The sequence below is a fragment of the Capra hircus genome, chromosome 10 (genome assembly GCF_001704415.2).
Source record: "Capra hircus breed San Clemente chromosome 10, ASM170441v1, whole genome shotgun sequence".
Classification (NCBI taxonomy): domain Eukaryota; kingdom Metazoa; phylum Chordata; class Mammalia; order Artiodactyla; family Bovidae; genus Capra; species Capra hircus.
In genome coordinates, this window is record NC_030817.1 from 31,370,928 (window position 1) to 31,385,103 (window position 14,176).

The 14,176-nt window shown below is 41.5% G+C and overlaps 1 protein-coding gene across 1 annotated transcript in view; it reads left to right on the top strand.

Moving 5' to 3' along the window:
- Positions 3,368 to 14,176, top strand: part of CCDC175 (coiled-coil domain containing 175) — a 78,678-nt gene continuing 67,869 nt past the window's right edge. The window contains exons 1-4 of the mRNA XM_018053798.1: positions 3,368 to 3,545; positions 5,493 to 5,578; positions 7,530 to 7,641; positions 12,173 to 12,308. Coding sequence (XP_017909287.1) covers positions 3,368 to 3,545; positions 5,493 to 5,578; positions 7,530 to 7,641; positions 12,173 to 12,308 — 512 coding nt within the window. The remainder of the gene's footprint in view (positions 3,546 to 5,492; positions 5,579 to 7,529; positions 7,642 to 12,172; positions 12,309 to 14,176) is intronic.

Sequence of the window (14,176 nt, forward strand, 5' to 3'; positions counted from 1 at the left end):
GGTAACTGTCCAGCTGTTCTGAAGCCTCTTCTCTCCTGCCACCTCCACAGAAGCTGGAAATTCAGATACCCCTTGTCCTAACCTCCCTTTGATGGGCAGCCTTGTGATCTAGTGTTGGCCATTGTGGCATAAAAGGAAGTATGTAGGACTCTGGCCAGATTTCCTTCCCTGATGGAAGAGGAGAAGGGCTTCCACAGGTGGACCCTTTCCACTCCTTCCCACTTTGTACAAGGGCATGACGTCTGGAGTTGCAGTAGCCATCTGTGACCATAATGCAATAAGCCTGAAGGTGAAACACAACATGCAAAAAGGTGGCAGGACATTAAGATAAATCCTACTGATCAACCATGATGGGCAGACAGGGCCATGTGCCTATATTGTTGTTATTCAGTCGCTAAGTTGTGTCCAGCTCTTTGCAACCCCATGGACTGCAGCATGCCAGTTTTCCCTGAACTTCACCATCTCCTGGAGCTTGCTCAAACTCATGTCCATCGAGTTGGTGATGCCATCCAATCATCTCATCCTCTGTTGTCCCCTTCTCCTGCCTTCAATCTTTGCCAGCATCAGGCTTTTTCCATTGAGTTAATTCTTCACATCAGGTAGCCAAAGTATTGGAGTTTCAGCTTCAATATCAGTCCTTTCAATGAATATTCAGGACTGATTTCCTTTAGGATGGACTGGTTTGATCTCCTCGATGTCCAAGGGACTCTCGAGAGTCTTCTGCAACACCACAGATCAAAAGCATCAATTCTTTGGCACTGAGCCTTCTTTATGGCCCAACTCTCACAACTGTCCCTGACTACTGGGAAAACCATAACTTTGACTATATGGACCTAATATGGGCACATACCCTTTCATGGATCACAGCCTTATCGTGGCAAAGGGCTTGCATAATTCAGTGAAGCTATGAGCCATGCTGTGCAGGGCCATCCAAAATGGACAAGTCATAGTGAAGAGTTCTGACAAAACATGGCCCACGGGAGGAGGGACTGCAAACCACTCCAGTATTCTTGCCACAAGAACCCCATGGACTGTATGTACCCACATTAGTCCCTGTATTTGTTATCATTAGGGGCAGAGTGAGGAAGACAGACTCTATTTTCTTGAATCTTTACTCCTCAAGAGGATTTGAGCATAGTCCAGTATTGATCCATCAGAGATCCTTAAATTCTGAGCAGAGCAAAGCATTGAAACGTGCAACCACTTCCTATACATGAGATGTTTAACCAAGACTGGGACCTTGACCTGGTTTAACCCAGGGTCTAGAAACACAACCAAGAAGTTGAGGTTTTCCCTAGAGGTACCAGATTTATGCAGAGGCAGGAACAAGAGCGTGTCATCATCAAATACCATATAAACCTCAAATACTGTAGGAACTGCAAATATACCTGAATACAGGATCATCAACACTCCTGTACAAGTTAGGGGTCAAACTCATGCAGCAGTTGGATTCTCCTCCTGACAGGGGAAGCAGAAGCAAACCTGCTTAACATAACTAAAAAAATAAATGTCAGCATGAGACTGGGGTATTCTAATGTGCTGTTCTGCTCCTGAGTTAAAGTCTGCCTGAAAAATATTGACTGGAAGAAAGAAGTATCTGTTTATGTCACTGGAGAAAAATAGGAGAGAAGTAGGGCCTGACTTCTGGCCCGGTGAACACCATCTGTGGCTACTGAAGGATAAGAATGCTTCTTTATGCTCTCAACTATTTTAAGCTCGTGTATTTTCTTTTTAAAAAAGTTTAAAAAAAATAATAAAACACTTTACTGTCTTTTGTAATTACAAAAGTATGCAATGCCCCCTCAGGGATTGGCCTCACTCATAGACAATGGAGAACAATGTGATCCAAATGAAGTGATGAGTAGGAAGAATATTCTGGCAACAGCAAAAAGGTTGGCTTAGGGTGGTCCGGTCAGGATAGTTCAAGCAGAGGAATTTACCACAGGAAATTTGCTACAAGGGCTATAGAAACCAAAGGGAAGGAACATAAAGGAGATCCCAGAGACCAGAAAGCTGCCACAAATCTGGTCCACACCCACACGCCTGCACTGACTGATAAGCAGCTGGAGACTGCTGGAGGCACTGACTCCCACTCTTGCCACCTCGGGAGCCACCAAGGCTGCTGGGACACAGTCGATTGCGGTGGCCTGAAACTGCCACTCCAGGGGATGAATAGAGTGGCTTCTCTGCCAGCTAATCTCCCAGCAGTGTCTGCAAGCAGCCAACAAGTGTGATTGAGGAATGTGGTTTCTAGACACCGCTGCCCTTCCCCCCGCCCCCTGCCGCCGCCAACCCCGACACACAGAGAAAAACACAGAAGGGCAGGGATAGATCTGAACGTCAAATCTTGCAGAAGGGAGGCCAGGATGTGGCTCTCCATGGAGGAAGGAGGCCTGGATTCTGGAGCTAGCTCTGCTGTTGATGTGCTGTGCCCTCTCCAAGTCAGTATAGCACAATGGTCCAGGACATACATATACTCTGTGACCTCATATGCAAAGTGGGGAATAACACCCACCCCAAAGGATGGTTCTGAGGGTTAAATAGGGTACTGTAAGTAAAGTAGGACAAGGCCTGCAAGATGGTTCCATTCAACAAGATGGCTGTTGTCATGTTATTTTCACTATGATTTCAATTTCAGTCTGTAAAGAAAAGTGAAGAAGGAGGGGCTTAAATCATCTTTGCTACTCTCTAACCAGCCAGAGGAAAGAGGAACCAACAGTTACTCTCTCTCTGAGCCTGATGCAGGGCTGGATTTTAGAGACACAGAGAAAAATTAATAATATCCCTGCTCACAGTTTGATGAGAAAGCAGAAGAAATTCACTGATTCAAGGTAGAATATGCTCAAGGTAGAAGGGTCTCCAGGGACAGGTCTTGAAGAATACAGTGGCGGGTTTTGTAGCATAATGGAAAGATTTACACAGGCTCCACTTTAAACTCAAAATGATTCTCTTGTGACCCTGGGCAATTCACTTAGTCATCCCTGCCTCAGTTTCTTTGTCTGCTTAAGTGGAGATTATAAAAGAACTCTCCTTACATAGCCGTTGTGAACATTAAGGCAGCTGTACATAAAGCTCCTCCCTTTAGTACCTAGCACTGAAATGCGCTCAAACATGATCAGATTTCCCCCGGTCCATGAGAAGCGCACAAGTGTTCAGCTACAAGGCCTGAACTAGAAGAAATGGAAATGCAAAGAGGAAATGACGGCTAAAGAGGGTCTCATAGCTACAAGATCCCTTAATTATCGTGGATAAAGTTAGAGAAATTGGCTAGGCACCCACCCTAGGTGTGAGCCACGAGCTGGCGCACTGCCTCAGCGTCCTCGTTGCCCGTGGCAACCGGCAGTCCTTGCCTCTGGCCTGGTCGAAAATGCGCAAGAGCAGTAAGATGGCTCTGAGCTCCTGGTCCCGGGAGCTGGGGTTAGGCAGCCAGAAGGCGCTGCCGGTGGCCGCCGTCTCCACTGGCCCCTCCCTGGAATTATGCACCTTCCCCTCCACGCTGGGCTCCTCGGTCGCGACCGACGCTCTTGAGCAGCTCCTTGTTGTGGGTGAGCGGCCCGTGGGCTCCCGGAGGGATATCTTCTCGGAAGTGGTGCTTAGAGAGCATGAAGCGGAAACCCTAGAGGGAACCTTCTCCAGCTCGTTGTGGGAGAGATGGGCGACAGAGTGGGACCCAAGGCTCAGCTCACACTAGTAGCTGGTGACAAATCCCAGACAAATCCTGAACTCCCAGGCTATTGCCATCTCCTTGTAATTAGAATGCCCAACTGCATTTAGGCTGTGTATTTAATTTCAGTTTGTCTCTTTCTTGCTTTTTCTTGGCAAGTTAACTTTCTCCAACACTTAGTCATGGCAAACTGGAGAATTTAACAGGTAAATAAGAAAGCGAGTGTTCAAGAAGCCCCTGTTGCCTTAGGCAAGGAACTGTGCATTAGGCACAAATACTTTTTCTGCTAACAATTTCTGGACCGTCAGAAAATTTGTCAGAGGAGAAAGCTTCATTATGCTTTCTTGCCCTAAGTGTGAGTTATAAAATATGTAGCTATCCAGTCCATTTGCAAGTGGGACCATGCTTGTACTCATTCATTCCATAGAAGAATTGAAAGGAGATAATGAAGGACAGGAAGTCTGGCATGCTGCAGTCCATGGTATCACAGAGATTCAGACATGACTTAGCAACTGAACAACAGCAACAGCAAGCCAAGCATGCCTGTCCCTCCCTACCACAAACTTGCTTGGAACCTCAGGAACGGATTTACACTCAGTTTGAGAACTTAGTCCATTAAGAGAATCCAAGTTCCCTGGAACGGAGGGCAGAAAATAGCATTTCTTCTGGGAGGTGAGGATGGCCACTCAGGGCATGGACTCTGGAGTCACACCCCTTGTGTCTGAATCCAGACTCAATCAGTGATAGGCTCTGTCACCTAAAGCATATCACATAACCTCAAGTCTTAGGTCTCTCACTTGTGAAATGGGAAGCATCATGGAGTTATAACAATCAATTTAGATTATACAAACATGTGAAAAATTAAGCTTATCAAACTCATGCTGCACATGAGGATGCAGCCCTGGAATCTGTTTAGACAGAATCTGTATAATGCAATGGTGACAGAACCAAGGTGAGTGGAGTTTCCTCTGTTGTCTCTCCTCTTCCTTTTTTTCTTTTCCTTCTTCTCTGTCTGCATGTATCTTGTCTTCCTTACTTCTGCATTTTCCAAACCTCTCTTCTCGTGTGTTTTCATCTTACAGTATGTGAGAGAAAGGTGATATCTTTTATATGGCAATGAATGAAAGGGGTTAAAAACTCTTATCTAACTCACACCTACCAGTTTCACAAATATTTACTCTCACCCCATGATCAAAATACTTGCACAGAAGTGCAAATGACATGATGGATTTTTAAAGAATTAAGTGTTTTTTTGTAAAATATTACATTTAGGATATATATGTATGTGTGTGTATATATATATATATATATACACACACATAAGGAGAGCATGCAACCCACTCCAGTACTCTTTCCTGGAGAATCCCCATGGATGGAGGAGCCTTGCGGGCTACAGTCCATGGAGTCACAAAGAGTGACTGAAGCGACTCTGTAGCATCAGCAGCATATATATACATACAAATATATATATAAAGACTTTCTTAAGCCCACATTTTGGGCATGTTATATTTATCCCTTTTGTAAAATATTTATTGAATTATTGAATTTTTTGTCCTATACTATACAGATTCCTTCTTTCTACCATGAATTATACAATGGTGGAAACTTAAGAGGAGGTTGGCCTCAAGAAACATGAAGTATATCCCTAAATTTGTATACTGTAAAATAAGAAATAATAAGTACAAAAGAGATTCATATTATTTACTATAAAAATTAAGAGTTAGAAGATGTAATTTTCAACTGATTAAGCATTTGAGCTAGACCTTTAAGGGTTAAATAGGATATGGATAGATGAGTAAGAGATCTTAATTTTCTGATTTTTTTTTAGAACAATCACTGCAAAGTGACTATTTTAAATGCAATGAAGAAGCTAAGAACTTTCTTAAGGACGTTGCTATCGCTGTTAAGAAATTGGTATTGTATTACCTATAAGAGCTACTTTTTCAGTCTTCCACTTATTTCTTCATCAAACTTTAATTTAGCACCAACTCTGTTCAACGTACTTCAGTAGATGAATAAGGAAAATATTTGCCCTGAATGAAAATTTCTCACAGTTTACTAACATTTGCACCAGTGTGGATCAGCCGTGGATTGCTACCCGGTTTCCCAGGCAGAGCACTGAGTTAAGGACCTGTGCTATGCAGGAGGGCAAGACTGCTCAAGAGAAGAGACCCTGGTGATAACAGAGCTCAGTTAAGAGTGAGTCACGTGCCATCAATATGGGAACATTGCTTAAAACCAGCAAACAACCTCTGGGATAAACTGCATGCATAGTGCCAATTATCCCAAGTCTCTATAAGCAATTCCTCACAAAACTGCTGAAAGATTATTTGGGACTTACTCCATTAACATAGACAGTGCTTTTCAATGAAAGCAAACAGGTTCTCTTTCAGTTATGCTAACTGGGCCCCATCAAAGTAATATTTAAAGACTTTCCTTTCGAAGCATCACAACCATGTCTCTCTATTGGCTCTGGCCCTGAATGATATTTCAGAAAGGTGACATCCTGTAAGAATCTCCTACATATCAAATACCTAAAAATGTAGAAATATGGCTGTAAAATAAATGAGTTGAGTCTACAGATTGCTGAAAAAAGTTAATCTCATTACTTTGTATTTTTATGAAATTATATGTAGTTGTACATGTATACTACAGAATTAGATTTTATAATCCCAGTAAATTAAGTACATGTAAACATACATATGTACATATACATGTACATATATGTAAACACTGAGAGTTTGTGTGTGTGGTACTGCATTGTGATCCTATGGAAATCTTTTCCTCATTTTGTTCTTTTACTAAAAAGTTATGTCTTTCTCCAGGATTTGAAAGGTTCAAAGTATTTATTTTGGCTTATTAAAGTATTTATCATGTTTCCATATACCATATGGAGAAGGCAATGGCACCCCACTCCAGTACTCTTGTCTGGAAAATCCCATGGATGGAGGAGCCTGCTAGCTGCAGTCTATGGGGTCGCGGAGAGTCAGACACGACTGAAGCGACTTAGCAGCAGCAGCCGTATACCATATGAGCTGTGAAATCCCTTAAATAGAGATAAATCCTCTCATTTTTTGCGGTAACATTTTCACTGTTATAAAAGCATTGTGTGTTTACTCTGGAAAAGTTAGGGAAAAAGAGACAAGCAAAAGGAAGAAAGTGTAATAAAACATCATGATCCCACCCTAAAATAATCATAATTAACTCTTTGATGGATGTCTTTCCTACTTTCAGGATATAGATGATGCCTGTATTGAATTTTATTTTTTACCAGAAAAACGATCGTACTAAATATACAGTTAGGCAACCTGCTTTTTATTATTTATAAAATATAATGGCAATTTTTCAGATCATAAAGAACTATATCCTTTACCACCATTTATTTGAAAGTTTATGTGTTTTTTTCACTATCAGATTATCCGTTTTTTTTTTTAATGTTTTTCCTTTTTTAAAAATAGTCCCACATATATATCCCCATCTGACTATTTGTTTGGATTTTTAGGTAGATATAAGAAAACTATCATTCTTTTTATACCTAAGCATGCTTTTATAGTCATGTTCAGTTTATTAAGGAGATTTTTCTCAATGTCACTCTTTTTTAGGAGTCTTTCCTAAAAAAGAACAGACACATAGCAAAAAAATAATTTCTGAGTAGAAGAAATTAAAAGATAAATGAAGAAAGATACCTTAAAATCTGATTGGAGAACAATTATTTCCCACTTTCTATTCCAAATAAAAATGACAGCAAAAGATGTTTACTGAAAAGCAAATTTTGATGTCTGAAAACATTTGTGGGCATTGTTTAGGAAATCAGTCTCCTTATTTTAATATCTTAACTTTTTAAATATGTAATTTACATTTTCAGGAAGAAATGAGAAAGTCCACAATAGATCTTCTGGAAATTGAAAGCATGGAACTCAGCAGATTATATTTTGTATTGGAAACTCTTCCCACTAGTGTTAGCAGAGAACTGGAAGGTACTTTGAGTTTATTAGAAATTTAGTTTATCTTATAAGGCAATAATCTAGTACTTATAACAAGATGAGTTGAATAGTTATTCCATATCAGAAAATAGCCAGAAATAGTATACAAGACACATACAGTGAGATCCATAATATGTTTCCCTTTTAAGTGGAATAACATATATGACTTGAATTTATATAATTATTATAAATAGACTAAAGACAATATTTGTCCCTTTGTGACTGGCTTATTTCACTTGGCATATCTTTAAGGGTAATTCATGTTGTAGCATATGCCAGAATTTCTTTTACAGATGAACAATATTCCATTGTATGTATATACTGTGGTTTGTTTATCCATTCATCCATCAACAGACCCTGCATTAGTTCCATTTTTTAGCTATTAAAAGTTATGTAGTTACAAAATAATAACAATTATAATAGTAAATAACAGTGCTGTTACAAACGGATGTTTATATCCATTGTATCAGGGGTGCAAATATCTATTCAAGTCTCTCCTTCCAACTCTTTGGGTAGAAATGTAGAGGGGAATTGCTGGATTGTGTGGTAATACAGTAATTTTGTGTTTAGTTTTCCAAGAAGCTGCCATATTGTTTTCCACAGTGACTGCATCATTTTACCTTCATTTGCACAATGCAAAAGCATTCCAATTTTTCTACATTCTTGCCAGCACTTGCTATGTTCTGTTTTTGTTTTGTTTTAAATAACAGCCACCCTACTGGATAAGAATTGCTATCTCTTGTGGTTTTGATTTGCACTTCCCTAATGATTAGTGCGGAGAAGGCAGTGGCACCCCACTCCAGTACTCTTGCCTGGAAAATCCCATGGACGGAGGAGCCTGGGAGGCTGTAGTCCATGGGGTCTCTGAGAGTCGGACACGACTGAGCAGCTTCACTTTCACTCTTCACTTTCATGCATTGGAGAAGGAAATGGCAACCCACTCCAGTGTTCTTGCCTTGAGAATCCCAGGGATGGGGGAGCCTGTTGGGCTGTCGTCTATGGGATCGCACAGAGTCGGACACGACTGAAGCGACTTAGCAGCAGCAATGATTAGTGATGCTGAGCATCTTTTCATGGGCTTATTGGCCATTGGTATATCTTCTTTGGAAAAATGTCTGTTCATTTCCTTTGCCCATTTCTTAATTAGGTTATTTGCTTCATTATTGTTGAGCTGTGGGAATTCTTTATACATTCAGGATGTTAACCCCTTTTCAGATGTATAATTTGCAAGGATTTTGTCCCACTCAATGGACTACTTTATCACTCTTGTTGATAATGACTTTTGATACACAAATGTTTTTAATTTTGGCATAGTCCAATTTATATTTTCACGTGTTGCCTGTGCTTTTGGTGTCATATCCAAGAAATCATGGCTAAATCCAATGTTATGAAGATTTTACCTATGTTTTCTTTGAAGTGTTTTATAGTTTCAGCTCTTATATTTAGGCCTTTAATCCATAGTGAGTTAAATTTTGTATTTGTTGTAAGATCAGACTCCAATTTTATTTTTCCAGCTGCCAGGAGTGTTGGCTGAAGCTCATAGCTCAGTTCCTCTGCAGGAATTGTCCTTGACAAAAGAGAAAGGCTTCACTCCAGTTACCGCCCTCCCCTAGGGCTGCCCACATTCAGTGACTGGTCACCAGGGGAGCACAAAGGTCTGCCTCCCTCCATCACTGTAGAATAACTCTGAAGTGTCACTGCAGCTTTAAAACTCCTTATCATTTAAACCCTCCACCCTTCTGCAACTCTTAGCTCCTCAGAGGAGATGTTGCCCAGCTCTATACAAATTAAAAAATTTATTTTCTAGGGAGCCCAACCTAAAACAGTGGTCTAAATAAACTGAAAAAAATATATATATATTTTTAAAGTAGCTGTTCCAGTTATCCATTTATTGCCTCGCAGCTACGAATCTACCTTCATTGTCTGCCCTGTCATAAGACAGTTGGGTCCTGTAAGTTTCTCCCTTTGCCAGCAGGCCCAGTGTTAAGCTTTGTTAGTACAGGGCACTGGAGGGACACTGGAGGAAGAGGGGGTTCTCTTCGTGTTCCGGTGTGCTCAGCTTGGCCAGCTCTTGCAGTACAGGTAACTTCTCCCAGCAGCGTGCAGCAGCCCTCAGTGCCCAGAAGCTCCCACCCATAGGCCTCGGGCAGATTCCTACCAGTGCAGCACCTCCCCGTGAAGCTTCTCTGGCACTGTTTGCAGTGAGTTCTGAAGTATAGCAATTCCCTGTGGACAGGTCTCCCCAGTGCCCCCAGAAGCCATATTTCTAGTAAGTTCTGCCAACCCAGCATTTCATGAAGCTCTTTGCCACCCAATGATCCACAGCCCTCTTCAGTGGGGTTTGGATCTTGGGACTGGAGGTGCTGCTTCCTAGAAGGCGCTCTATCTCAGCCTTCGGGATAGTGCTGCTCCTTGTGCTGGGTATTGCTGAATTCTTTAGAGTCCTCTGTGCATGCTGTGCTAAATTGCTTCAGTCGTGTCTGACTGTTTGCGACCCCATGGACTGTAGCCCGCGTGGCTACCCTGTCCATGGGATTCTCCAGGCAAGAATACTGGAGTGGGTTGCCATGCCCTGCTCCAGGAGGTCTTCCTGATCCAGGGATCGAACCTACCCTCTACATTGGCAGATGGTTTCTCTACCACTAGCGCCACCTTACGTTCTTACTATTCATTCTCTCATTACTCTAATTCTCTGAAATGAAGTGAAGTGAAAGTCACTCAGTTGTGTCCTACTGTTTGCGACCCCATGGACTGTAGTCCATGGAATTCTCCAGGCCAGAATGCTGGAGTGGGTAGCCTTTCCCTTCTCCAGGGGATCTTCCCAACCCAGGGATCAAACCCAGGTCTCCTGGATTGCAGGCAGATTCTTTACCAACTGAGCTAATTCTCTGATATAGTTAATAATTCCTGCTGTTAAAACTTCCTTATTCAATGTGAGATTTCTATCTCCCAATTAGACTCTGAAAGATATAGTCAGTTATAAAACAATATGCTCAGTTAGTTGACAGGGAAAATCCAGCAAACTCCTACATGCAGATAAAAAATAAAACTTAGAAGAATCTGTGCTCAAGACAGAATTAAGAATGTTTCTGTTTTATTTTCTTTGGTTGCTTTTTTCTGTTTTTTTTACTTTCCAGTTACTTTTATAAGCAAGACAAATATTTTAGAAGGGAAAAGAAATACTGTGCTAGTTTATAAGTTCTTTGATACACATAAAATACTTAACCAAATAAATTTAATTGGCCTTGTATTATAAAGCTTTTCAACTCAAAGTATGGTCCTTGGATCAGTAGCATCAACCTCACCTGGGAGCTTGTTACAAAATGCACAGTCTCTAGGTCCTCCTCAGACCTACTATATCAAATTCTATATTTCAACAATACCCCCCAGGTGATATATATGCATATTCAAGACATAAAGTTTGAGAAGCCCTGCTACAATGGACAATTTAACTTATAACCTATGAAATAAATAATTTAGTTCTCTCAGGGGAGCTACCAGTTTCCAGGGAATTTGTTGCATAGAAATGGATAGCCCAATACTCATTTTTAAACAACAGTTCAAAAATTCATATATTTTCACCATTTATCTCTCAAGCACAGAGGTGATCCTTTGAAATCTTCTGTGATTTAAGCCTTATGTGATTACACAGATATGTTATTTATCAATGGATAATTTAGTTTTTTAACACACTGGCTTCCCCAGAAAGCAGAGCCGAAAGCAGTGGCTTTTGCACTATTATTTATTTATTTTTAATTTCAATACTCTATTTATTTGGCTGCTCCAGGTCTTAGTTGTGGCACTCAGGATCTTCAATCTTCATTGCAGCATTGAGAATCTTTTTTACTTTCTACATGCGGGATCTAGTTCCCTGACCATGATGGAACTCAGGCCCCCTGCATTAGGAGCATGGAGTCTTAGCCACTAGACCACCAGGGAAGTCCCTGCACTATTATTTTATTAGGACATACAGTCCAGGTGGATGAGAGTGGGATAAGGAACCAAAGCAGGAAGAAGGGAGAGCTAATATGGAGGCAGTATGATACTGACTACTGGTGACAGCAACTAGTTAAGTATGAGAATATGCCCCCAGGACACAGTGGTACCCCCTTCTCGGGAACATCCAGGCAGTCCACTGGTGCATGCTTGCCACATCTCCCAAACTTTGCGTTACACGTACATGGGGGGGTGTGAGTATCTGAAGATGTCCCATAGTAGAGGTGACAGGGAAGTCCTAGATGGCTGAGAAGTGGATAGGACAGGCAGGAATCAGGAGCTGTCAGACTGCACCAGTCTAAAGTTGTGCAGAGCTCATAGAAAGCTGGTCACTGACCATAGCAGCAGCTGAAATTAGGGATATAATTGATAGGTGAGATTGAGAGGGTCCGAAGGGGTGAGGGAGAGGTTTCTGATCCAGAACATACTTAGAAGAATATTTCAAAGAAACACATACTTGAAAGGTCAGTATCTACAATTGTGCAGTTTCTCAAATAAATGAGTAACATTTCTTCCACTTACTTTTAAGAATGTGTCAGGGATGCTCGCAGAGTGAATCTTGTTGAGATAACTGAACTACACACAAAAATTACAAAGATAAATGATGAAATGGAGTTTCTGAAGAAGAAAATACTCCATCTGCAAACAGATAATACAGCTCTAGGGTAGGTATTTTTGTTTGTTTGTTTGAAGGAGTCAGGGTCTGGGGATAAAGTGGGAAATTTTTCCTAAGGGATTTGTCCTCTGGTCTGATCTTCCCTGTAGCTCAGTCGATAAAGAATCTGCCTGCAAGACAGGAGACTTGGATTCATTTCCTGGATCAGGAGGAAACAGCAACCCACTCTAGTATTCTTGCCTTGGAAAATCAAGGAGCCTGGCAGGCTGGGGTCCATGGGGTCACACAGAATCGGACATGAATTATTGACTGAACCACCTCTGAACTGGTGCAGGGCAAGTTAAGAGGCAGAGATAACTTGTAGAAGATGACTGGGCTGATAAGGGATGTGTGATAGCTTCAGAGAGCTGGGAAGAGAGCAGAAAATCTTCTACCGCCATAGCCAGGAGACTGTAGGATTTCAGAAGGAATTCAGCTTCCCACAGCAACTACACACAACTTACTGTGTGTAAGTCACACACTGCCTCGCACCCACCTCCAAAGGTAGACACAGTGACTTTCATTTCATTTTTAGGAAAAGTAAGTTTACAAACCTCAACCACCAAAGCAAGAAATCTTGCTGGGTATTGTGTTGCAAGTATAATATCAAACCAGGTATACTGTAGCTAGATTAGTTCTTTAAAGACATTCAGGTATAGTCTACTGGAGGGCTGAGGATAGGCTTAGTCCTAGATATTTATTACCTGCAATTAAATGGAAGCTGACACCTGTTAGTTTTGTTTGTTTATTCTTCAGCTGTGTTATTAGCACTTCCCCCTCTGTGGGCTTCATCTTTTCCATCTGTAAAATGGAGATTACAAAGCTCCATGAAGGAAAAGATATTCTGAAAGAAAAAACAATAAAATCCGGAAGAATATCTCAGCTCTATGAGTAAATTTGCAGGAGCCATGTATAAATGTCAGACTTCCTGTTTGTGAGAGTGAAAAATACTAAAAGAGCCCTCATTATAGTGAAAAAATCTTCTTGGGAAAGTAAAATATTCAGAAGGTTGCTTTGGTGCAAAAGATATCAAAGCATCAGGAATTAGGCGGGAGCTCAAGGCCCAGGGACAGTTTTCTCAGAACACCTGTTTTGGAAGATGCTCCATGAAAAAGAAAGGGCGTGACCACAAGTCTGAGAAGGCCTGCAGACACTAACCCCTCTAGGAGATACACAATGCACATTTATGCATGGTGCATGCTAGCCGCAATCACCGGAGACCACAGACTATCAATTTCTAAACTACTAACAAGGAAGCGAATGCCCAGGCTGGAATACTCATATCAATTGGCCAGCACCGTCACACCCCTATGGACCAATGACTCTCAAACTTGAGTGTACAATAGCACCACCTGGAGTGCTGGTTAAAACACAAATTACTGGGACCTCCGCTGCAGATTTCTGATTCAGTAGGTCTAGGGAATGAGGGCAAGAATTTCCATTTTTAACAAGCTCCTAGATGCTGCTGTCGGTCCTGACCACATTTTGAGAATCACTGCCCTAGAGAAATCTTCATGGAAAGACAAATTACAAGTGAACATAACGTGGGTTGCCTGATGAGCCAGCATCACCAAGCTACAGTCAATTATTTCATCCATTTTGGGAAGAAAGAGGTACATCAAGGTGCCTGCACTTTCTGACAAACTGGCCCTCCCCTGGACAATCCTCAAAACCTGGGCACATGCAAGCTCTTCAGGGGCGGGGGAAGGGGATTTCCTCAGGTCCTGAGAATTTGGCAGACCAACCCATCTCAATATACCTAGTCAGGTGTATTGATCTGATATGTTTTGCTTTGCTTCCTTAAGGCTACTCAATCCTTAGTTTGCTTCATTCTTAGCAGGCTTCCTCTACTAAGCCTACAAAATACCCATTATTTGA